The following is a 25,894-nucleotide window of genomic DNA, read 5'->3' as shown; positions in this document are numbered from 1 at the left end:
ACTTTTTCTGAGCTTCCTCTATTTTTTGCCCTCTTTTAATTCTCTTTATCTCACTCTCAATTCACAAAACTTCTTCAACAGAAAAGCATACAAGCTGCTGTCAGAAGCAGGGCAGAGGTAGCAGAGGCTTCCTGCTAAAAGACACTCATCTACCAAATGCCATCTGCTACATGCAGTTAATTGCAGAGGTGGATGAAGCCAACAGACTCCAAGCAGAGGCTCTTTACATCCTTATTTTCTACTGTTTCCTTTCTTCTCACTCTCTTTGTAGTCTCTCTGGGCTCTCTGAGGCCTGCTATCTCCTCTGAAATTTCCAGCAGGCTGGAGAGAACATCCACAAGTTGTCACGCCACAGACAGTTCAGCAGCCAGAAATTTCATGCCGTTGATGTCTCAGATCTCACTTTGCTCAACCGATGGAAAATGAGTGCTTCTCCCTCTTAATTTCTTTGATGAGCAGGGCAAACTGGCAGCTACAAACAGTTAGTGATGTAAACTGAACCTTCTGAAAAACAGACTGTTGCACTCCTGGCCAGAAACCGCACGCCTGCGGCATGACTGCTTGTTCTCAAGAGCTGCTCTTGGGACACCAGCACCTTGCAAAGCCCCACGGGAAGGAGAAGAAAACAGCAATTGAGCTGAGAATCTTACCTTGTACAGAGGCTTGGTTTAGATGAGGGATGCTGATAAATTGTCTTCCCTTTGGTAGAAATAGAAAGAAATAAGAAGGCATTTATTACTTTGCTGTCTCTACAGGAAGACCCACTCTCAGCTTGACAGACGAGTGGGAGTGTGATCCAGAGCCCACTGTAGTCAGTCACCAGTCCCTGGTTTTGGGTCCGTATATGTCATGATGGCTTGAGCACGTTTTGCCATGATGTGCTCATAGCTGTCAGCTGGAATAATCCCTGGCTCCCCTCTGAATAAAAGCATAAATCTGCTACCCACTCATTTACACTAACCAGCATTCACTGATGCCAGATTTCAGATCAATGGGGGATGAGACATGAATGGTCCCATTGAGAAATGACAATTTCAGTATTATTTGAAGCAGAAAAATAAAAATACTCTTAACCATAATTGTCTCAAGGTTCATGGAATATCCTTTGCTCAGGGGTATGTTAGAAATGCATTTAGTGACTGTGTTAGCAGACTAAACAGCAGCAGGGTACTGCAACTCATCTAGGCACACTTACAAGATGTGGACATGGTCCCTGGTTTGGTTTGGCCCAGACTCTGAGAGTGGCCAATTGGCCATAGACCAGTCCTAATCTGCAGCTGGGTTGCAATCATGGCTTGTGGGCTGAGTTTAATACGGCGGAAATGGCCAGGTGACCTCTGCTGGATGCTAACCAACCTCAAAAGCCAGTCCTGGTATTTGACCACCACCAGGTATTTTTATGCACCTGCAAAAGGAGTGAACTACAGACTCTGAAATAAAAACATGTAGTACTTTCTGTCCTCGTCACTCTTTGACTCCTGTTTAGCAGCAGTGTGGGGTGGGAGAGCTGCTCAACCATTGCCCTTTCTAATTTAAATGAAGGAGAAATGGACTTCCCTTGACATGTGAGGGCTTAGTGCCCATGGCAAAAAGAAAAAATCAGTGTCAGAAGGTGATTGATGATCCTGTATTTACACTGACGGCAGCTCCTCTCCAATGAGCTGGAGAGGAGGAAATTTAGGAAAAGAACATTAACTTGGTCAATCTGACATCTACTGTCATGAAAACTGGACTTCATAACCATGGGAGAACTCAGAAATAAAACTAAAGGAGTGAACAACATCTCCACCTGTCATCAAAAACAATGATAGGCGATTCTCAGACCTTGAGACTTAAGATGGTTTTTAAGTGACAGTTGCACCTGCAGTTTGTCTTGCTCTTGCTGAGGGATGCAGTGCTGACAAGGGCAAGAAAGAGGAAAATAGCTTCATATCCCCTGAACAGCAACATACAGATAAAGTGATTTCCAAATTTTGAACAGTGAATTTGTTGTTTGAGGTCTCCTCAATCCTGACCCAGTGTTTTACTGAGCTGTGTCCCTGCACACAGAGGCTGTATGAATTCAAAGGGAGCAGAGGATGCTTAGCATTCCTGATCCTCAGCCCATCCCAGCACAGCTCAGCTGTGGACCCTCTTTAGTGAACCTGTTGTCCTCCCTGATGGTAGAGTTTCCGTTGTGGTTTGCAGCTCTGAATCTTAGCCTGAATCTGAGCCATCTTTGTGCAGTTTGCAAGTCAGAAAGATCAGCTTGGGCTGCAGAGCACTGAGAGCAGCAGCCCTGTCTAAAAGATATGAAGATCAGCTCACAAGACTTACAGAATCAGGGGATGGTTTGGGTTGGAAGGGACCTTAAAGGCCGTCTAGTTCCACCTTGCTGTCATGGGCAGGGACACCTCCCACTAGACCAAGTTATTCCAAGCCCCATCCAACCTGGCCTTGAACACTTCCAGGGAGGGGTAAACCACGGGTTCTCTGGGCAACCTGGGCCAGTGTCTCACCACACTCACAGTCAAGTATTTCTTCCTAATATCTAAATAATTTCTTCCCAATATCAAAATTCTCTCTCCCTGTCTCCTGCCCTGCTCTCCATTTCAGCCCACACAAAATATCATGCCAGGCTCAACATGAGAGCCTTTCAGAGCAACATCATCCCTTGTCTACTCAGACAATTCATGACCATAACGTGTGTCCAAAGAGAAAAATGGGAAACTCAGAGCAAGAAAGTGTTGATTGAACAGCTCACCCCATATTAAGAAGCTCATTAGGGGAAGTCAGGCATAAACATATGTTTTCTGCCCTTTGAATAACATTTCCCAATTGGTGACCAAATTTTAAGAAGTAGAAATCCTCAAGTTCCTGCTGTCACACACAAATATTGCCTACGTCACTCCAGACACTGGCTATGGAGGACCCCAAAAAGACACAAAACTGCAGACTTACCTTGGGTGGGGCAGGAGGAGGCTTACTCTTGGTTTTTGGGTTACTTCCAGAAGCGTGTTTCTCATTGGATGTCAGCTGATTTTTGCTCCCGAGCAACCCCATCCTGGAAGGAAGACCAGAAATTACTTTTTAATGAAACTGCTCTTGGGGAAAGGGACAGGGACTGAGAGACAAAATAATCTTCTCAGTCAAGATGAACAAAATGGAGAAGATTAGAATGTAAGGCAATGCAACAGTGGAGACAAGCGTATAAAATCATCCTTCCTACAGTCCTCCTACTGTTCTGACACAATTCTGATGTTTCATACTTAGGGCTCAGACAGACACTATAAGTCACCAGGACAAAATGAGCACAAATGACTGCTTTGGATATGTCCCCTCTCTAACGTGGAGAGTCCCAGCTGGCACTGAGCAGCCTTGCTCCAGAGATGGGTAATGCTGCAAGCATGCACTGTTAGAGGGTTGAAGAAGGGTTGCTGGACCTCCTGAGGAATACCACTCTGCTGATAGGGACACCTTTCCCTAGGCTGGGTTGGTCAACCTCAACAAGTCCCATCAGGGGACTGACAAGGTTTTAGAGGAATGGGGACCATGCTTTAACCTGTGCATCTCCCCATGGGGCTCCTGTGCCCAGGGGGACATCTGCATCGTGCTGGAGCTGGAAGCACCTCTGCATGCTTGTGCAAGCTGAGCTGTGCCCCCGCACGCTCGTGCTGACGATGCATTTGTGCAGAGTAGCACAAGAGAAGTGAGCAGCATGTCCCAGCACGGGAGGGAAATGGAACTGGTTAAAAGTCTCCCACAAAGGAGTCTCTCACCCATGCATGGAAGATGTTAGCACAGCTTTGATGTATTCACAGTCCTTACGAAATCCACCCCTCACGCTCTCCAGGTCACCTTTGCAGGCTTAGACAACCAAGGCAACCACCCTTCATGCCTGCAGGTGCTATATGAAATCCCAAGTACTGCCACAGACAGATGTGGTCAGATGTGGAGAGCTGCTGGTCAGCTCCCAGCCCACAGCTGCTGGAGCTTTCAGTTTTTAAAAAACAATGAATTTATTTTTTTCTCAAAAAAAAAGGTGGCTGAGTTGACTGGCCACTGTTCCACAGTGATTCTGCTTCTGATCCATGTCGGGGTTTTTTTAATTAGCTTCACCAAAATATTTGGGGAATATTTACTCATAGTTCTCCTAGCCATTTTTTTTTCTTGGCATTTTGTTTTGTTTACTTGGTTTTTTTTCCCAGTGGAAAAGAACACTGGGCAGAAAAGAGTAACTCAGAAAAGCATGAAAATTTCCTTTTGAGAATTTACAGTTTTTCATATCTAAAAATGTTTGCTTATTTTTAATAACTGTGGGGAAACTCATTCCTCAACTTTGCTCAAGTTGGAAAAAAAGAAGATTTATAAAACAAACCCTTTTTAAAGCAACAGGAAATCAAAGTGGAACAAAAAATTTTGTAAAGAAACCCAAAAGTTCTCTGTATGCTTGAAAAGTTTTAGCAAAAAATAGTTCTGCTTAGCTGCTGATAAGCTTTGAGAGAAAATATCTGATGCTGAAGTCTTCCTGGCAGAGTCAGGCATGCATCTGCTGAAGAAATCAGTAGATACCAGGGCAGTGAGGTCTGTGGAGCATCCAGCTCTGAACACATGTGGGACAGACATGCTGGTCACGGACTGCTGGAAGCTTGTACAGGATCTCTAAAAGATGCTGTGTGTCCCATGTTGTAGGACAACAAAAAAGTAATTTTTGTAACCTTCAGAGGGACAGCTGAAGTGACATGTTGGTTAGCAAAAGCTGGGTGCAGGTACAGATGTTCCCACATGAGTGGGCCAATGGGAGGTCTTCTGAAGATCCCACCAGAAGGTCCTGCTCTGGCAATGTTTTTGTTGGCATTAGGACAATATCTTCATGGTGGAGAGGAAGGAGTATGTCTGAATGTTCTATTGCTCTCTTGTCTTCCAAGATGATTGGAGAATGTGCCCTACAGGATCAACACACTAAGCTGGATCAGGAACTGCAGAAGATGAAGGTCCACTAGAGGTGGACACAGGTCTTTAGTGACCACAAGGTTAGGAGACCTGTCTTGCATCTGTGTTTGGCTTGTATGTGTGGCCAGAATGGGCTAAAACAATCAGGGCAGGGTTGAATTGGACCTTTTGTTGCAGCAGATGAGAGGGTAGGATGAAGACACCTGGGCTAAGCCCAGCACTACAAGGATGAGCTTATTGCCTATAGGGTCTTTATGGAAAGCAGCCCTGCACCATGGGCACAGCATCTACTGCAGTTGGCTGGTTCCTGCCACCAGAGCAAGAGAGCCCAAAAATTGCTTCTGATGCGAATGCAGCAACCTCTTCTGCAACAGGGATGTGCAGGACACACGTGGGATTGCACGGGTGGGCACAGGGAAAAAATAAGATAGAATCTAGCAGAAAAGCAGAAATCTAGGGTTGTTATTTCCCTCACCCCCATTAAATTGTGCCATGAAAAAATAGGTCAAGACCTGAACAAGCCAATAGTATTTGACTGTGAGGGCAGCTCCAAAAAACCCCCAGGCCCAGTGAAATCACAAAATGACCTCCTTTTCCATTCAGATTCTAGGGTAGGCCTGCCAAAGTGTTTTTATAGCTTACCAAGATTAGAACTTTCACTTCATTTTAAAACTTCAGAATATCCTTTTTAAGAAAACACATTTTAAAAGGAAATGACATTAAAAACCCTAAAAAAAAATGCTTTGAAAATGCAGATATAGACAAGTATGAAGGATTCAAAATGCTGAGATTCTATTTGTATGTCATCCCCTTAATTGTTGAAATCAAGTCACTTTGGATACAATAATCTACTCATTCTAGATTTAATTTTTTAATTTAATTATTCTCGAAATTGTGGACCCCCCATCCTTGGAAATGTTCTAGGATAGGGCTTGGAACAACCTGGTCTTGTGGAAAGTGTCCCTGCCCATGGATGGGAGCTTGGGACTAAATGATGCTCAAGGTCCCTTCTAATTCGTAACATTCTATGATTCTATGAGTTGCATTTTTGCAACAGCAAGAAGCAAAAAAGTTCAACAGAAAAAAATCCACCAGTTCTAGGCACATGCCAGCTATATTAATTCTCCAGAAGTTTTCTTTTCCCTCAGTGAAATCACTCTTCATTATATTTCCTGATCCAACACCTTCAGACTGCTTTACAAGACACTGAAGAGCTTGGTGAGATCAGATATTTAAATAGAAATGAAGATCTTCTACCAAAACATTTTCTGCTGTGACTGTTTTCTGTTTTAGCTGGGTTTTGGTCAAGTATGTGATTTATTATTATTATTATTATTATTATTATTATTATTATTATTATTATTATTATTATTATTATTATTATTATTATTATTAGCAACAACAGCGGCTTTGTTACTAAGAGATGGTTAGAAGATGCCTACAAACAAGTGTGTTGTGCTATAAACAGCATTGGACATGGACATGTCTGTCTCAGAGGCAGAAGACTGAGGCTATGGCCACCATCCTCTAGAAAGACACAGTGGCCAAAGAGTTGCTGAAGATCCCTCCTTGCAAGTGGAAGGGCAGCAAGACCTCCTGTGATGATACCCACAATGCTGGGTCTCCAGCTAAGATCAGGGGACTCCCATAGCCAAAAGCTGATGCTCATTAGGACCAGACTGTGTAAGGAGGAATTACAGCCAAGCAGAAGTCCCCACAAAGAGCTGGAGAGCCCAGAGCAAGAACCACAATGACTTTTGCTTGGGAATGAATAATACGTCTGGCTTGCATGTTGTATCCTTGCTGGAGGACTGACAGTATCCTACTGGCAATGTTCAGATCCCATCCAGTCCTGATCCTGATACCACTATATGTTTGTGCTGGCATTGAGACCTTTTTAAAACATGCTGGCCCATGTAAAAGGTCTTTGAGGGAGAAGAAAAGGCAGCTGCCAGGAGGAGCCAGGCTCTGCAGGTAATGCTGGTGAGGTGCTGATGTTGGAGCTGTGCTGCTGCTGGTCCCAGTCTCTAGCACAGCCAGTGCAGCCAAACTGGTCTCAGCAGCAATGTCTGTTTCCTGGCAGCCTAGGGGAGCTGCAGAACAAAACCAGAGGAGCTCTGTGTTCCTGTGACTTACCCCTCGGTGAGGACTACGTGTTGCAGAAATGAGGCTGGAGCCCACTGGCTTATTTTTGGGATTTCTTACAACAGTCAAATCTGAGCCAGCTTGACATTTCCACTGCAACTTAGCTCCATCCTCAACCCACGGTCCCTCTCCAGCCATGTTTTGCAGGTGGATCTGGCCCAAACTAATGAACCAAGCAGAAAATCTGACTGTTTCAGGCTTTTCTGAAGAGCTGGGATGCTCTGTGGGAGAAGACTGTGTTCAAGACCAGGGGGTGGGAGCACATATAATTCCAGGCCCCTGAGTTTAAGCAGATGCAAAAAGTTTCTTGACAGGGAATAAAAAAATAAAAATAATTTTTAAAAAAATAAAGTAAAATATTCTCACTCTCTCCAGAAGTAGAAAACAGCCTCCTGCTGCCAGAGTGGTCGTACACTAACCAAAACATCTGTCTGGAGGAAAAATAGCTGCTTACATTGAGCCTTGCACCCTGCTGGAACCTGGCAGATGCTCAGCTGAGCTGCAAGAGGATGTGGGCCAGGAAGCAGAGCCAGGGCTCGGGGTCCTGGGGAGAGGGAAGAGCAGGAGCACAGACTGCTTATCCCATCTCCCTTCAACATGCTTTCCTCATGAGCTCATCCCAGGCCCTGCATTAGCCAGGTGGGATGTTTGCTGGGGATGGTTCTGCAGGATGTCATGTCCTGCAGCACAGGAAGGTGGGATGCACTGGAGAGGAAAAGGAGGAGGATTGGGCCAGGAAAAGCAGGAACCTTTGGATACCTGGAGCATCCCTGGAGTTCTTCAAGTGTGAGATTTTAATAATCTGCATCAAAAGGAGCATAACCAGCAGGTCAAGGGAGGGGATTCACTCCCCCTCTGCTCTGCTCTCCTGAGACCTCCCTAGAATGCTGGGTCCAGTTCTGGGGTCCATAACTTAAGAAGGATATGGAGCTGTTGGAGCAAGTCCAGAGGAGGCCACAAAGATAACCAGAGAGCTGGAGCACCTCTGTTCTGGAGACAGGCTGAGAGAGTTGGGGTTGTTCAGCCTGCAGAAGAGAAGACTCCAGAAGGGGAGACCTTAGAGCACCTTCCAGGACCTGAAGGGGCTAAAGGAAAGCTGGGGAGGGACTTTTTACAAGGGCATGGGGTGATGGGATGAGGGGAAAAGGCTTTAAGCTGAAAGAGGGGATGTTTAGATGAGATCTTAGGAAGAAATTCTTTGCTGTGAGTGTGGTGAGATACTGGCTCATGTTGCTCACGGAACTTGTGGCTGCCCCATGCCTGGAAGTGTTCAAGCCCAGGTTGGATGGTGGAAGATGTACCTGCCCATGGAAGGGAGGTTGGGCTTAGATGATCTTTAAGGTCCCTTCCATCCCAAACCATTCTGTAATTCTATGATTCTATGATCATGAAACTGTTATTTGAGGACGATTTTTGTGGTGCTGGAATTTTGACCCAAATTTCAATTCAAATCTATCTGCTGCCCAACGCAGATCTCAGTCAGATTTGCAGATGAGTTATGGGCAAGGTGAAGTGAAACAGGGAGAAATCCTGTCTGGAGGCCACCCCTAACTGAGGTCCAAGTCCCTTAAAAGTGGTCATAGTCCATACTTGCTTGACAAAAGTCCATTATGTTGTTTTACAGCACCTTGTGGATACATCATGGTGGTCTGCAGAGATGTGAGGAGGTCTGACCCTCACAGCCCTAGGAAGATGAGGAGATGGATGGAATGTCCTTTCACACCTCTACATATGGCCACTCATATTTCTGCCCTGGGAGAGGCTGTTCCTGAGGGCCTTGCATCCCATTAGCTGCCATTTCCTAGCAAGGGAACAGCATTTATTTGGGCCTGCTAGCCATGTTCCAAGAGGAGGAATTAAGCTGGTGCTCAAGCATTCCATGTTGTGAGAGATCCCCTTCTTGGTTTGGGTCTCATTTGGAACGACGCTCCCTCCCACCATCCTCAGATGAGGCAGAAGGCTGTAGGGAAGGATGTAGACCTCCAGCTCCCCACTTGAATACATCCCACTGCTTGGAAAACCACATCAGAAATAGCTACTGGGTACAGAGCCTTTCCCCTACTTGTCACAGCTGTGTCCAGCTCCAGGCAGCTTTCCCCCAGGTATTTACCTCCTTCTTCCCCACAAGCCCTGGGGACACAGGGTAGGATAGGACTACCAGGCTGAGCATGCCTGGATCTTATTTATCCTCCCCTCCTTTTGCAGTAAACCAAGGGAACATCATCCTTGCAGACCACCCCGTGGGGCTGGACTTCAGCAGCCACTGGACAGTGCCCCATCATCCCTCTACCCCACAGATCTTGGGGAAGGAAAACGGGGCAGAGGAGAACATTATGTGAAGGAGGAATAGGAGAGAGGAAGACTATAGAGAAAAACCTGCTGGGCTTCTCCCCACCCTCAGGGGAATGCAAGTGGGGGTGGGATATTCCCTACTTGCCTGCTTCCCACGGAGCTGCTCCTGGAGACACGACCTGAGGACGGACGAACAACTGGTCCGACCCATGACAGATGCTCCATGGGGCTGAGGGCCCTTGCAGAAGTTCTCTGTCAGAAATCTCTGGCTCCCACCACGTCCACACCATCCATGGGACCGACCGCTCTGAAAGTTACGCTCCCAGACTGCAGGAGCAGCCTGATTTTGCAAATGCTTTTAATGGGCTTTCTTTTTTTAATCAGGTCTTTGTGTCAGAACTGACTCTTTTCTACCCCCCAAGGATCCCATGCTCTATTTTGAATATAAAAAATGATCACCTGGGAGGAGGGGGAGGGGGAGTTGCACTTCCCAGAAAACCTGACCAATGAAAATAGCAGTGAGGAAGGTTAGAAACCCAAAGAGAATCCAGACACAAAACCCAGCAAAGCCCACAGACTATCAACAGCTGTCAGTAAAAACAGCTACAATGGCTGTGAATGGGTTGTGTTTGCATGGTGCAAACCACCAAATTTTAGGAAAGAGCTGAACAAAATAGCTTTGGAATGATCTTTCCTCCCTGTAATTAACAGAAGACCTCTATGAATCTACTCAACCATAGCAGCATGGTCTAACAAACCTGGACAGGGACTTGTGGGTGACTCTGAGGAAATGACTCAGCAGGTTTGTTAGGGATCCTGAAAATGCCTCTGTCTTAGGAGCTAAAACCTAGAATCTTAGAATCATAGAATGGTTTGGAGAAGGGGCCTTTCGAGGCCACGTAGTCCAATCCCCCTGCAGTGAGCAGGGACATCTCCCAGGCAATCAGTGACATGATGAAAGGACGTGGCCTGAAGATGTGCTGGGCAGGTTTAGGTTGGATATTAGGAAACACTTCCTCATGGAAAAGCTCATTAGACATTGGAATGGACTGCCCAGGGAAGAGGTGGAGTCACCATCCCTGGAGGTCTCTAGGGAAAGGCTGGATGTGGCACTTAGTGCCATGGTCTAGCTGATCTGGTGGTGTTAGGTCATAGATTGGACCTGATGATCTCAGAGGTCTTTTCCAGCCTCAAGAATTCTGTGATTCAGTGGTTCAAGTACATCAGGTTGCTCAGAGCCCTGTCCAACCTGACCTAGAATCTTTCCAGAGACAGGGCATGTACCACTTCTCTGGGCAGCCTGAGCCAGTGCTTCACCACCCTCACTGTAAGCAATTTATCCCTAATATCTAGTCTAAATCTCCCCTTTTTCAGTTTAAAACCATCACCCCTTGGTCCTAACACTACAAATCCTGCTAAAAAGTCTCACTCCAGCTTTCTTGTAGCCCCTTCAGGCACTGGAAGGTGCTCTAAGATCTCCCTGGAGCCTTCTCTTCTCCGGGCTGAACAACCCCAGCTCTCTCAGCCTGGCTCCAGAGCAGAGCTGCTCCAGCCCTCTGATAATTGTTGTGTTATACAACAACGTTTTATAAGAAGCAAGATTTGTTTTTACAGACTCCTGAGGCTTCCTGCAGGGCTCATAAAGAGCTGGTTTCCCTGGGTGTTTTCAATGTATTTGTTTAAGCTGTTGCAGAGACAAAACCTCCCCGAAAACCACTGTGCAAACTCTGTGGGTAGTTAGGTGACATCATTTTTGCGTTATATGGGGCAGCAGGAGGGAAGGGACTCTTGGTATCAGCCTCCTGGAGGCTGGGATGACCTCACATGGTTTGCACTTCGGCCGCTCTCACCAAGAAGGACAAACACAAGCCAACATCAGCTGAGTGTGATGCACAACCTAAAGGTCGTCCACACGCTGGTGATGCTGTTTACAGGAGGAAATCTTTGTGAAGCACATCAAAGCTGAGGTCAATGTGAAGGACCTTTACCAACCATAAAACCCACAGGCAAGGTGAGGGTGGCCAAGGACGTGATGCTGCATGAGATCACAGAATCTTAGAATCCCAGACTGTTTTGGGTTGGAAGGGACATTAAAGAGCATCTAGTTCCAACTCCCCTGCCATGGGCAGGGACACCTCCCACTACACCATGTTTCTCCAAGCCCCATCCAACCTGGCCTTCAACACTTCCAGGGATGGGGCAGCCACAGCTGCTCTGGGCAACCTGGGCCAGTGTCTCACCACTCCACAGGAAACAGTTTCTTCCTAAGATCTCATCTCAAGCTCCCCTCTTTCATCTTAAAACCTTTCCCCCCTCGTTCTATCACTCCATGCCCTTGTGAAAAGTCCCTCCCCAGCTTTCCTGTAACCCCTTCAGGTACTTGGAAGGTGCTCAAAGGTCTCCCCAGAGCCTTCTCTTCTCCAGACTGAACAGCCCCAACTCTCTCAGCCTGTCTCAAGAGCAGAGCTGCTCCAGCCCTCTGATCATCCTGGTGGAATCCTCTGGACTCCCTCCAACAGCTCCGTGTCCATCTTGGGTTGGGGGCTCCATAACTGGACCCAGCACTGCAGAGGGGGTCTCAGGACAGCAGAGCAGAGGGGGACAATCCCCTCCCTCGCCCTGCTGGTCACACTACTACTGGTACAGCTCAGGACATGGGTGGCTTTCTGGGCTGCCATCTTACGTTGCTGACTCATGGCGAGATGGGAGCTGCTGCTCCAGGATGCACCTTCTTGATGCCCCAAGCACTGCTTGTGGGGCTGTGAAGTGCACCCCCTGGTAAAACCCCACAGGATACATGGCATGGACAACAGCCTTGGATCTTCAAGTGCTCAGTGCTCCTGATAAAGGAAGAAACCCTGTGGATGGCTGCAGAGCTGCCTGGGCCATGTGCAGGGGCTGGCAAATGCTGGGGGGTGGCACCATGGCTCTTATCCTAGACGGTCAGCACAGGGTGACTCAGAAGACAACCAGGACAGACACCCACCCCATCACCCCCCAGCCAGGTGTGCCTTCCATTTGCATACCAAGGAGATATAGAAATGAGGAAACCCTTGCAGATTCATCAAATTCTCCTTCGCCAGCTTGCATTTTGCTGGCTCAATTCTCCTCCAGCTAAGGGCTGGAGAGATGGGAGACAGAATGGGTAGGGTTGGGGCTGGAGAAGGAGAAGACAGCTTCAGAATTAGTTGGAGAGCTTTGAGCTTTAGGGCAGGGACTTGTACTTTGGCAGAGAACACATCTGAGGTACCTGACCTCTCTTTGTTAAGCAAGCTTCACTTCCTACTCCTATGAAAAGAGAAGTTGCTTTTTTAGAAGCTGCTTGTCATCCACTGCTGAGGTAGGAAGGAGGAGCTACCCTGAGGTGCAGCAAAGACTTAAAAATAAGCCAGTGGCTGCCAAGTCATCTTGGGAAACTTGCTTCTGATTTGCGACACACTCCCAATGCTGATGATGGGGAAACCCAGCAGCTGCAGCCAGGCTTCTGTGAAGACCCTTCCAGTGACAGCCAGGGTTCAAGCAGCTCAGAAGGAAGAAGTATAAATAAATATTAATTAAAAAAATAATAAAGAAATATCTCCTAGGTATGGCGTGGTCTGTCTATTGTCTCTCAGGGGGGTCATTTTGGTATTTAAGGTATCCTGCATGTCACCTGGGGCACATCCCTCCATCCCTGAGTTTCCTCTGTTTCCTCCAAGCTTGCAATCTCATGGACATGAGACAAAACCTGGAGTGAAGAAGCCCAAGCAGGGAGTGCCCTTCTGCAGTTTGCTACTCAGAAACCATGAAGGGACAGCCCAGGGATGTCCTCTGAAAGCAGCTGAAGGGAGATTGCTGAGAAAGCACATGAAAAAGGGCACTAAATAGAAAGTCCCTCCTGCAGCTCCTGGGTCACTCCAGATGGGCTCCACCTGCTCCCGTTTCCCCAACCTGACAGGTCACCCAGCAGAATAGGGTCTGTCTGGCAGTGCTTTCCACCCTGTTTTCATACATCAGTCCCCAGGTGCTCTTCAGTACCTTTGCAGGCCTCTACATGAGTGTGCAACCCTGAGGCTTTTGCAATCCCCTGTAAGACATGCATGAACACCAGAAGTCCAACCCATGAGATAAATGCCATTAGGCTTGCCCCTGAGAAAGACCTCTAGCATCTACCACTTCACAGGACATAGAGAGGGATGGCCTGCACGTCACCCACAGCCAGACACTAACACTGGTGGCCCATGGCACCATTCTCCTTCTGCAGTAGCTCCCACTCCCACTGCATTTTACCCAGGTCACACCAACCTGAAAGTGTTCCTGTTAAGGTGGCTGCTGCAGAAGTGATTCCAGCTTTGATCTGAAACCACCAAGAGGAATAAAGGCACCTCTCCTCTTCCAGCTGGCTGCTTCCCTAGACTGCTGCTGTGAAAGCTGGGCAGCTCATTCCCTCTAGATGATATTTTCACTGTCTGGCCATGTTTTTCTCTTCTCTGCTGAGAGTAAGTAGCCTAATTTATCACCTGAACCTCCCTGTGTCCATTCTTCTAGTAGAATGAAAGCTTATTTAATGCAAAATATGGCTGCTCCTGAAAAATCTGGTGCATTAGAACCAACCCTCCAGCCTCCATCTTGAGCACTTAGACTTTCTGAGCTCTCTGAGAAAGCATCTTGACTGCTAAAACAGGCAATATTTGGACTTGTTCTCCCACCCTTCAAAATCAGGTGGCTGCATCCAAAGCCCTTGTAGTCCCCATCCTGAACTACCTCCTGGACTGAGTTTACAGAATCTTAACATGACTGCTCAGGTTGCACTGCCTGCCTGCTGAGTCTCTGGTTTTCAAGACACAGGCTGTCCCTTTTCTCCTGGTTTGTTAACCTGAGCACATCACCATGTTTGCCATGTTGTTCAGACATGGGCACCTTGTGTAGCCCCTGATATCAGAGCACTCTGAGCACTTGTTTCTCTATTGTTATTGATTGCTGAATCCCACGGGCACTGCAGGGCTACCTTGAGGGTCTGGGATAAAAACACAGCAGTGGTTTTGGCTGATAGCAACTGGGAGAATATTCTGCTAGTAGGAATCACAACAAGGTTTTGTCTGGTCCCAGTTAGGAAAAGTCTCTTTGGAGGGAGGATATAACTTTCGTTGTTGTTGGTTTTTGTTTTTTTTTTCCTTCTTCATAGAATCACAGAATAGTTTGGGTTGGAAAGGACCTTCAAGACCATTTAGTTCCACCCACCTGCCATGGGTAGGAGCACCTTTCACTACATGAGATTGTTCCAAGTCCCATCGAACCTGGATTTCCTTTTTGATGCTGGTAAGCAAAACCAAAGCAAAACAAAACAAAATTCATTTTAATCCCTTATTCAAAATGAGAAGATGAACTTGACTTTCAGAATTAGAAGAATATTCAAATTTCTCTATGATGCTGGAAGGAGATTAAAATGTGACAGAACAAGGCCAAAACCTTGCAACCAGGTGTATTTCAGAAGTCATTATTCACAGCCCAGCAATGATGGGGCTGATCTCAGGTTACCTCATCTTTGATCTGGTCTAATTCTACTGCATCAGAGCCAGAAGGGATCTTATTGCCTGAAGTTTCTTGCTTTGCCAGTGTCCATACTCTCACTAGCATCACCAGGATGGGTTGATGACCCTACAAGCACCAAGTTTAAACAACTAGGATTTCTTCCCACCTGGCTAAGGCCTCTCTTATAAAGAGTCCCACAGTCTCAGTTCCCCTCTGTGCACAGTTTTTATTCATTGGTCCACCAAATTTTCCAGAAAAAAAAAAAATATTCCATGGGAAATCGCCACCCTTGAAAAGGTTCTGTCACTGAAACACCTTCCCTAGTGGCATATTTCACTGGGAAAAGAATCATTTCCCATGCAAGTTTTCTATATTAACGTCTCAAGCAGCTGCCGACTTCTTCCTGTGCTTCTAAAATGGTGAAAGCCAAACACGTAAGAGACAGCCAGGAAAAAACGTCTTGAGATAAAAGTCAAGTTAGAAATGTATAATCATTTCTCCATTTGTTTAGCAGGACCTTAGTTCTCACTTCTTCTGCCATGTATTGTGGGTGATGCCTTGATTTTTCCATAGGTCAAGTTTAACCTCTATTCAAAGCCCACTTTCCGAGCATCATCCTCCAACACACACATTTTGAGATGTTCTGCCCCAGATTGTCATGGTTCCAAGCCATTCACCATCAGCAACTAGTCACATAAACACGGATACCATCATGGCTTGGGTGTTTCAGCTGGGCTGAAAGAAGTCCTGCGCCACCTCTGCCTGTGGTATTTTGTCAAGATTTGCCTCTCCCAGCCCAGGGATTTCATGGAGAAGAAGGGTGACTCCTTATGAGGACACCTGGTGTGACCTGATGGTCCTCTACTACTAACCATCTTAACCCAGGATAGCACAGAGATCTAAGAAAATAGGAGGCTGTGACCTTCTGTGTACAAGGGGGGCCTGCAAGTGGAACTGAATAAAACAAAGAAGAACATAGAATCACAGAATGATCACAGGATCACAGAATGGCTTGGGTTGGAAGGGACCTTAAAGATCATCTAGTTTTACCCCCCTGGCCCCTGATATGGGCAGGACACCTTTCACTAGACAATGTTGCTCCGAGCTCCATCCAACCTGGCCTTGAACACCGTAATGTAGCAAATTGGGACCCTGAGGACTTAGGCAGAAGGCCAATAACATCTTTTGCCTCTTGGCTGTGAGGACACTTAGGCAGATGGTGCAAAATGGTTGTTTTTCACCCAACTTTCATCTACTGAAAGTGTTGCATATTCAGTCACTGGTAAGGTGGTCCAGACATCCCGGACAACTGAGCAATCTTTCACTCTTCTCCCCTAATTAGGTAGCAAAGAATTAATTTATATAATTTATATTGCTATTTCTGCTCAGTGACCAATGTGTCTGACACACAGGGGTCCTGCAAGCTGGTTTGTGATCCATAACATATTTCACATTTTCCAGAAGAGCAGAAATTATCAGTGAGATTCTGTAAAATGTGGAGAATATTTTCACAATTACATAAATTATAAAATAAAGAGGGGGGAATTCAGGAGAAAAAATTTGAAAAACACAATTCAGTACAGAAGCCACATACATTTTGCAAGACTACACTCACAGAAATGTAGGAACTTCCCCTAGTAGATCTTTAATTTGAGGAATCTACATGGTGTCTGGGACACTACATAACTTCCACTTCAAAGCTTTCAGAGATGGGAATTCTTACTACTGCCCATCAGTTTATCCCAACCCTCCAATTCCCATAGCCTTAAAATGACTTCCTAATGATCAGAAGTAATTTCCTTCACCAAAAGACCTACAACTGCTTGTCCTGTCCATGGTGGACATAAAGTTCATTCCTTCCCTTCTTTGCAGTGGCTGCAGAAAATGAAGCAAAAATAATTATGGTAAAAATTCCTCATTGATTGCATTTTCTACACCTTTGCTTAACTGTGTCCCTCTTCATCAGGCATTTTTAATTGGGTTTGGATGTTTGAATAGGCAAGCCCACAATGTTTTCCCAATTAAAACTGACCAACATTAACAAAGGCAAAATTGCTCCGTAAAACCACAGAAACATTGTCTTCCCACTCAGTTGCAACATTTTCTTGGAAAAAAAATATAATTAGAAACCTCTTTTTTTATTTCAACACAAGGAGCTGCTGTGTTTTGAGGTTTGTTGGTGGGGGGGGGCGGTGGGGAGGATATTTTTTTAGGCTGGCCAGTGAAAAGAATTCATATGGATTTCAGTCTGGTATAGAAGGCAGATTGACCTGTGAGAAGCACATGCCTTGTCCAGCATGAAATACTGGAGGTCTGATTGACATTCATATTGCATATGTTGCACCTTAATATATATTTTTTAAGCAATAACCATGACCCAATATATCCTGTTATCATACAGGGATGTACTTTTGAGTTTCACAGTGATGTCCAGCAGTGCAGCCACTTCATCCACAGCAAGCAAGAGGCCCCTGAGGCTGTGATCTGTTGCCAAGACCTCTGCCAAAGGGGAATTGCATCGGAGTTTACCCCCTCAGATACATTTAATCTTGCCGTGTGGTGCCGACCAAACGAGAAAGGGGACTTGCATCACATAACATGGAAACTTTGGGGCTGCCGAAGGCTCCAGCAGGATTTAGCCCCAGGTGTCTTGCTAAATTCTTGCCCATGATTGAACCCTGTGAGCCTGCAGGAAACGGCTGACTACAGGGGAGCTCACCCACATGGAGTCAGCTCTTGATTGCCTCCAGAGTCTTGTCAACCATGGAAGAGCGGTGAAGAAACTCCCTTTTTAACATAGAGAGAATGGAAAGAATGAGGGGAAGGAAGGAAGGAAGACAAAAAATGTTGAAGTAATAATATGCCCAAGTGCTCCTACTCTGCTCAAGACAAAGCTGTGGTCTCCGTGAAATCTATGGTGACCTGTTTCCACACCTGATCAAGATGCAAGAAGTCTTGTCTGCAGCTAAATACATCCTCGAGACCTTTTTGGGTTCTGATGTGCACATAAAGGTGCCACTGAGAATGAAAGGCTGAAAGGTCAGTCGAGAGGAATGTCACAGAAAATAAATAGAAGAGCTGATGCCCACGTCTGAAACAGGCACGCAGCCCAAGCTGAGCAGACATGGGATGTGGGCTTATTTAACAGGGGCTGGAAAGCACATCCGAACTGAGAGCCCAGAGTGTAGATGGTGCCAGGACACACTGGCTAGAGTAGAACCCAGGCAGTCATTAGAAAAACAGATAAAGGAAAATCAGTGACACTTTTGCAAAATTTTCACTGAAACGTGTCGCGGGTCTTTTCTCCTCCATCAGAAAACTCAGTCTGTGACTTCACAGCCCTCAAGGCACAGTGAGAGCTCTGTTTTGGCAGGACAAAACAAGAATGGGCCAGCAGTTTTTTTCACAGATTTGTGTGCACCAGTATCATGATGATGCTGCAGAAGACTAAGTGAAAAAATCAAAATGTGGGCAAGAAATCACAAGCTCTGCAGCTCTCCAATCTTCTGATAGAAATTACTTAAATCTTAACAGAATGAACATATTAATGAAGGTTCCTTTGCTGCCTTGCAGCTGTCCTTTCTTTCCTCTTAATTTCAATCTGCCTTCTGTTCTCCAGCATGTACCAGAGCAGCGATCATGTGTGCATGCTCTGCATACAGCAGGAACCCTCTCTGCTGGCAGTGGATTCACCTTGTCCCAATACGGCATTTTTAAAGTCCCATAATCACTTAAAAAAAGAAAGGCAAGAAATGCCCCCATTTCACAAGTGGGGTAGCTGAAGCAGCTTGAAGAAACAACTTGTTGTCTTGCCAGCACTGGCCCAAAAGCCTGGAGCAAACACCTGAGGAGGTCTGAGATACAGACACCCCACAACACAGTAACTGTTCTTCTCTTCCAGGCTTCTGAGATATCCAGGCTCCAAGTGAAACCCTTGTAGAATATTGAGTCTGGGCTAAATTTTAGTCAAGAATGAAAATTAGGGATTTAGTGTAGACTCTGCATGTGTGGGGATCGGAAGTGATAGGAGGAGAAGCAGCAAGTCCATCCTTCCCATAACTCCATTGGAGATCTCCAGCTTGCCAGAAGCTTTGTCCACAACCAGCATTAACCTGCCACTGGTTTTACCAGCCTGAATGGAGCAGCTGGTGAAAGCAAAATACTACATCCAAGGAGACCACCTAACCTACCTGCGGAGCAAAAGAAAGCAAAGATCCTCAGCACCAAGTGTGCCTCTCACAGAAACAGAAGTAAAGTGTCAACTCTTCTCTGTAGCACCCGCAGCATCCATGGGTTCAACTCAGCAAACACTGCCAGGTTGGAGCCTGGGTATCTAAACTTCCCACTCCTCTTCAATTTACAATTGAGTCCCTGATCTCACTTTCTCCCCTCTCTCTCCTTTCCAAGGAATTCACTTGGAAGAAACTCATTCACCCCTTGCTATTTAAAGTGCTTTCATATGCTTTTATTATTATTTTTTTTGTAAGAAAAAGACATTGATCTGTGTCCAAGACAGAACCTACCAGGTAACCTTCTGACTTCCAGCTGTAGTTCTACCTTGGAAAGTGCCCTAATTTCAGCATGGAGACCTTGCCAGAAGGAAACAAAAAGATGCACCTTGTCCTGATCCAGGACATCCATGGAAACAATATGGTCCATTGAACATCCCACTCCCGGTCTTTAAGGGCTTAATTACCATTGGCCTATAATTAATAACCAGAGATCGACCAAATCTTGAAACATTCTAAGGAGCTGCACCCACTGGAGTGCAACTGGGCAATGAACAAGCAGCAGAAATGAAGCAAAGTTGCTGGAAAATAGTTTGCGCTTACCTGGCGAGTCCTGTGTTAGGGTTAAATCATGTCCTTCTTGATCCTAGTTGTCCTCCAGAGTTAAAACATCCCTTGCAGGGTGTGCACTTCAGAACATAAGCTCTCCTTGGTAAGTTTTAATCCTTAGAGCACATAGAAAGAGAAACCCTAATTTTTCTTGGCCTTGTCAGTTGCTGTTAGTGGTTTCCTGTCGACAACAGCTGAATGAGAAATCGAACTGGTTTGTTACACTTATAGCAATTACAGGCTGGTAGAATAACCACACTGCTCATTTAGCACTAATGTTAGCACGGTGTCTACCTTAGAAGAACCGTTACCCACAAAGGCTCAGCAGGCTATAAAAAGTAAAGTCCCACTACAAATGATGCCCCGAATCGCTCTCATTCAGGCTGCTGTGACTTGAAAGTTGTCGTCTGGAGCCACAGGGTGTAAAACTGGTCGTGCAAATGGGAGGAGTAATACAGGTCCTTAAGTTTTCTAGATTGGTTCATTCACAGCTAAGAGCAGTCTGGGCCAATAGCAGGGTTGGAGATATTTATTGCATGTGCTTAACCTTTGGGAGAGTTTATCACCAGTCAGGTTCTCCTCTGAACAGTTTCCCCTTTTGCTACGGTGCTGTAATCTTACTTTCCACTTAAGGTTCTGCTTCTGCTTAAAATCTCACCTAATGAGAGTGGTCTTGTTCCTCCTCAGAGCTGGCTGCATTTTGGCAAGCAGCACAAAACAATTCCTGCCACTCAGGGCATGGGGGAAAGAGAGGCAGGGGAGACACCTGACAGCACATCCTGATATCTCTATATCGCTTGTGTGTAAGATCTTGTAAGATCTACCTTCCTTCTGTCTTGTGCAATTAGCTACTTGCTCTACTGCAAAAAGTTTCGCTTGGGCTGAGCACCCAGAGCCCACCTGGTGCCTTTGTGGGCAGGGAACAGCTCAGAACTCACTCTGCTGAGGTGGTTCAGTGCCTGCTGTCCCCAACGGTCTTTGAACACCATGCAGCTGGAGTCCAGGTGGACAATAAGCTCAATATGAGCGAACAGTTTGCTGCAGTGGCAAAGAAATCCAACAGGGCCATGGAATCCCAGATCATAGAACCACAGAATGGCTTGGGTTGGAAGGGAACTTCAAGATCATCTAGTTCAAATCTCCCTGCCATCTCCCTCCCATGCCATGTCCCTGCCAGGTCCTCAAACTAGACCAGGTTGTTCCATACTCTGTGTCCACCCAAAATGTTTCCACTCTTTTGTTTTTCAGTGAAGATGCTTTACAGAGTAGCCAGGTAAGATCAAAGGAGGAATTTCAGGTTCACAAACGGTTCTGGAAAATAATTTATAACTAATACTCTGGGTGAAAATGGAATTCAAGTCCTTTTTCCAGCAAAGTAGAAAGGTGGAAAATACTACATACTAGTCCAAAGATTTTGAAATCTCAGAAGCAAACTATGGGTGGCTGCAGTGAATTGGATAGCAGCTTTATCAAAGGGAATTCATGACAAATGAGCCACTTCAAATCATTGGAAAAGGTTTTGATTTTCTTTGGAAATTATTTCTAGTTCTTCGGGGCTTGAGAACTTTTTCAGAGTTAGAGGAAGGAGTGTTTCACTAATTCAATATACACTCTTGCAGAGTTAGTTTTAGAGTCACCAAATGAATTTCTTTTTACCTCCAGAAAAAACAGAAGGGCTGAAAACTCCCACTATCATTTCAGTAGAACTTCAGGCACAATTGTCCTTTGTTTTTCTTTGATGTTGACTTGCCTGGGAGAAACCCATGGAGAAAATATCTCTGACACCTTGAGGGAACACAAAACTCAAACACCACCAAAATGTTCCATGACAGTGAAACTCACGAAATCTGATTTCCTCCCAATGCTTCGGTGTTTAACACATTAATGGTGCTCACCATTAAACTTTTCCTCTCCAGTGGACTCAGTCTCCTCTGCTCAGCCTCCTCTTTGCATCTTTGAAACATATAATCATAGAATGATTTGGATTGGAAGGGACCCTAAAGATCATCTAGTTCCAACCTCCACTGCCACAGGCAGCAACAAGTCCCACTAGACCAGGTGGATCAAAAGACCATCCAACCTGGTTTTGAACACTTCCAGGGAGGGGGCAGCCACAGTTTCTCTGGGCAACTTGTGCCAGAGTCTCGCCACCTTGACAGCAAATAATTTCTTCCTAGTTTCTAACCTAAATCTCCCCTCTTTCAGCTTGAAACCATTGTCCATTGTCCTATCACTCCATGTCCTTGGAAAAAGTCCCTCCCCAGCTTTCCTGAAACACCTTCAGGTACTGGCAGGTGCTCTAAGGTCTCCCTGGAACCCTCTCTTCTCCAGGCTGAACAACCCCAACTCTTTCAGCCTGTCTCCAGGGCAGAGCTGCTCCAGCCCTCGGATCATCTTTATGGCCTCCTCTGGACTCCTTCCAACAGCTCCATGTGCTGGTGACTGCTGAACTGGACCCAGCCCTGCAGGTGGGGTCTTACAATAGTGGGGTAGAGGGGGAGAATCCCCTCCCTTGAGCTGCTGGTCATGCTGCTTTTGATGCAGCTCAGGACACAGTTGGCTTTCGGTGCTGTGTTCAAGGCCAGGTTGGATGTGGCTTGGAGCAAGCTGCTCTAGTGGGAGGTGTCCCTGTCCATGGCAGGAGAGTTGGAACTAGGTGCTCTTTAAGATTCCTTCCAACCCAAACTGTTCTATCATTCTGTGTTTCTATGATCCAGAAGCAGAGCAGAGCCAAACACATGGGTGCAGGGGGCTTGTCCTTGCAGTGGGCTGTTTCCCCCGTGTTGCTCAAAAAACTCTTGTCAGCCCAGCTGGGAAATGACATCTCTTAAACTAGCTGAACCCCGACTAAACAGCAGAGCAATACTGAAATAGGCCAGTCCTGGGTCCTTCAGTGAGCCATGGAGATGAGCAGCCAGGTGACCACAATGCTCTGCTCTTGCACTGGTTCCCTTGAGGTGGCCAAGGGACAGCATTAGCTGGAGACCTGCTGCCCTCTATAGATGCCTCTGCCACATTTCCAGGTTGACTGCCTCCCAGGTGGCCCTGCAATGATGTCAGAGGACTTTTCTGATACAAGTCTGTGTGCAGGGTGTAGAGGCTACATCTGACTAAGATAGGATGTAGATGGTTGAGAACACCATATCCTCCTCTCTCCATCTCAGTCTGGGTAGGCTGAGCCCCAGGAACTTTGTTTTGGGGAAAAGGCATTCTTTTGGTGACCGAGAAGCAACCATCTGTGATCCTCCAAGATTCCCCCAGCACATGATCCCACAAAATAGCCTCACTGTCCTGCTGGGAAGTCCACCTTCTCCATGTTCTGTTGACAGGATGCCTACAAGGAGCAATTCCTCAAAGTCAGGAGCCAGGGCAAGAAATAGAGGGGTCAAATCCAAACTGCATTGAACTGCTGCAGTTATGGAAGAGGAATGGCCATTTCTTCCTATTTCTGGTGATACAGAGGCAGCTCAGAAGGTCCAGATGACATTTAGCTGGCTGTAGGGCACATTTACCTCATAGCATTTGTGGTGCTCTGATTGGCAAGTGAGATTTAGGTTCCCAAGAAAGTCTGGAGAGAATCAGCACAACAGCAGGCAGTTCCCAGCTTGTGCTTTGCAAAACCACTTTCCAGCAAGGACCCATGCTTGGATTCAAGAGCTCCCAAGGATTCAGGAGTCCACTGCAAAAGGTGGTGTTCCCAGAGTTGATGTGGAACTGGCACCTTCTGCATCTCTTAGAGCAAGAGAAAGGCCCCACTGTATCTGAGGAAAAGAAAAAAAAAGTCTGAGCCATAGGGACAGTGTTGGTGTTGCACAGGTTTATTTTGACTAATTACACCCAATCTCAGACTGACTAATTACAACCACTGCAGGTGGTTGGGGTTAGAGCCTCCCCAGATGGGTTTTTGTAGAAGACAACCAGGTACCCACCACACTTTTTGGGGGTGAAGACAACTGAAATGAGATAAACTCAGGCCAAGAACCACTGCAAACCGATGAAGAGACTTCAGAAGGACATGGATTCAGCCTTTCAGTGGTGTCTTATGGCAGCTCATTTGAAATCCATTACACAACTAAATGAAAAATAAACATTTACAGAAGAGGGAGCGGGTGTCAGTGTATGGTCTGTTACTGTGATGAGACAGATGTCCAGCCTTGGTAGTGACACCTCTGCCAGTAAACTAACCCATGCTAGACCTGGTCTTGAGTCCTGAGGCCAATGGACCCTGTCTGGCCACTCCCATGAAATTAAATGCTCATGGCAATCAAATCTGACTGGCTGGATCCAACTTGTCTGTCAGGAAGGGGCCCTGGTCTTGCTCACTGCTCATTAGAGCAGCCTTCCAGTACTTAAAGAGGATCTACAAGAAATCTGGGGAGGAACTATTGACAAGGGCATGGAGTGATAGGATGAGGGGGAATGGTTTCAAGCTGAAAGAGGGGAGATTTAGATGAGGCATTGGGAAGAAATTCTTTGCTGTGAGGGTGGGGAGACACTGGTCCAGGTTGCCCAGAGAAGCTGTGGCTGCCCCATCCCTGAAAGTGTTGAAGGCCAGGTTCGATGGGGCAACCTGGGGAGTTGGAACTAGATGATCTTTAAGGTCCCTTCCAACCTAACCCCTTCTGTGATTCTCTGATTCCTGAACCACATTCTGAGATTGCTTGTCCAACATGAAAACCAGCCCAGAGACTGTGTTTCCTCACAGTCAGGCCCACTTGGTTCATTGGCATGGACCCAGATTTTCTTTTGATGAGATGTTGCAGGAAACGTTGAACCACCCATTTGTCGCCAAGAGCTTAAATGCAGCTGTAGATATGTCAGATGGTTTTAGCATGAAGACAACGGTTCTTCCATCTCCCTGATCCCTCTCCAACAGTAGCAGTGCCAGGAAGGATGGGTGCAAGCTGTTGGGTGGCTGCCTGCAGCCCAGAAAGAGCAGATCACCAGACTGCATTTGCAAACGCATATCTGAAATCTGATCAAAAAAGGGTGCTGGCAAAGCATAAACAAACACCAAAAAAAAAGAAAAAAATTTGCCTTTACATCAGAAATGTGAAAATGCTGTTTGTTAGAGTCTGCATTGCTGCATCTCACAGGACATCAGCTCCCCCTGGGCTCAGTGCTGTACAGATAAGGACTGTAAATTACTGGGGGGAGGGGGGGCATCGCTGGTCTCGTTGGTATTTGAAGGGAGGTGGGAATTCCCAGCCCTGTGATGCAGTTTGTAAGGTTCTCGTTGGGATGGCAGAGAGAGGAAAGGGCTATAAATCTCTCCCGTGGGGGAGAGGGGGGATGGTTTAGGCAGGAGAAGGGAAGGGTTAAAAAAAAAAAAAAGAAAAAGAAAAAGGAGGCTGTGAGGGGGTTTGTCTCACAAAAGCTGAATGTGGGCAGGGGCCTCCGTGGTTAAGTGTCCATGGCCAGCACTTAACCCTTTGCACCATCGGGTTTGCAAACACAGCCAGTGGTCCTCAGACACCAGCCATGTAGCAGCTGTAGGTGGAGAGAGATGTGAGGAGAGCTTTTGAGCTCTGTCCCCAGGCTTCTAAGGGTTCACCTTCGGCTGCTGGAGAAGGAAAGAAACTCTGTCTCCTGCCTTTGCTTTTGGCCCCGAGTCAGCCAGCAGCTGGACACGTGCCTCTCTCGGTCCCTCCTTGGAAGCAGTTAAAACGGTTTCCAAGCCCTCCTGGGGACATGTGAGAGCAACAGGAGCTTTCCCAGTCCATGGGACAGGCAAAGGCTGGTTTCTGAGCTGGTTTCTGTCTGGGGATGGATGGTGCCAGCAAGCGGGTGCCAGCCACAGTGCCCCGAGGTACCCCCCCCCCAGGGCTTCCCAGCAATGCTGATGCAGCCTTGCAAAACTCCCCTCTGCACACACGTTGACCCCTGGGCGAGCCATGGCATCTGGAAAATGTTATCCCAAACCTCTCCCGAGTGCCAGAGTACCCCAGGCTTCTTGGAGAAGGGCTCATAACTCTCCATGGCATAGAACGGGAACAGCCACAGGGACACCAGTCTTGCTCATGCTGGAAAGAGCCACAGGTTCCTTTGAGGGTACACGAGCATCTCCTGCAAGCTCTTTGGATCCCTGCCCTCAAGTGCACCCCTTCATCCCTCTTACCCAGGCCCCTCCTCCCTCATTTGGGTGCCGGAATGGGAGGATGTTTAGGACCCAGGCT

General features: G+C 46.6%; 2 protein-coding genes across 4 annotated transcripts in view; one reads left to right on the top strand and one right to left on the bottom strand.

Moving 5' to 3' along the window:
* Positions 1-9,682, bottom strand: part of BLK (BLK proto-oncogene, Src family tyrosine kinase) — a 37,970-nt gene extending 28,288 nt beyond the window's left edge. Inside the window, exons 1-3 of the mRNA XM_051614434.1 lie at positions 9,515-9,682; positions 2,941-3,043; positions 651-699 (exon numbers count right to left, since the gene is read on the bottom strand). Coding sequence (XP_051470394.1) covers positions 651-699; positions 2,941-3,043; positions 9,515-9,594 — 232 coding nt within the window. The 5' untranslated portion in view covers positions 9,595-9,682. The remainder of the gene's footprint in view (positions 1-650; positions 700-2,940; positions 3,044-9,514) is intronic.
* The window catches only part of LOC127382597 (gallinacin-13-like), a 592,294-nt gene that overhangs the window by 189,725 nt on the left and 376,675 nt on the right, over positions 1-25,894 (top strand). The window lies entirely within an intron of this gene.

The sequence above is a fragment of the Apus apus genome, chromosome 3 (assembly GCF_020740795.1).
Source record: "Apus apus isolate bApuApu2 chromosome 3, bApuApu2.pri.cur, whole genome shotgun sequence".
In the NCBI taxonomy this organism is placed as follows: Eukaryota; Metazoa; Chordata; class Aves; order Apodiformes; family Apodidae; genus Apus; species Apus apus.
This window is presented reverse-complemented; position numbering and strand designations above follow the sequence as displayed.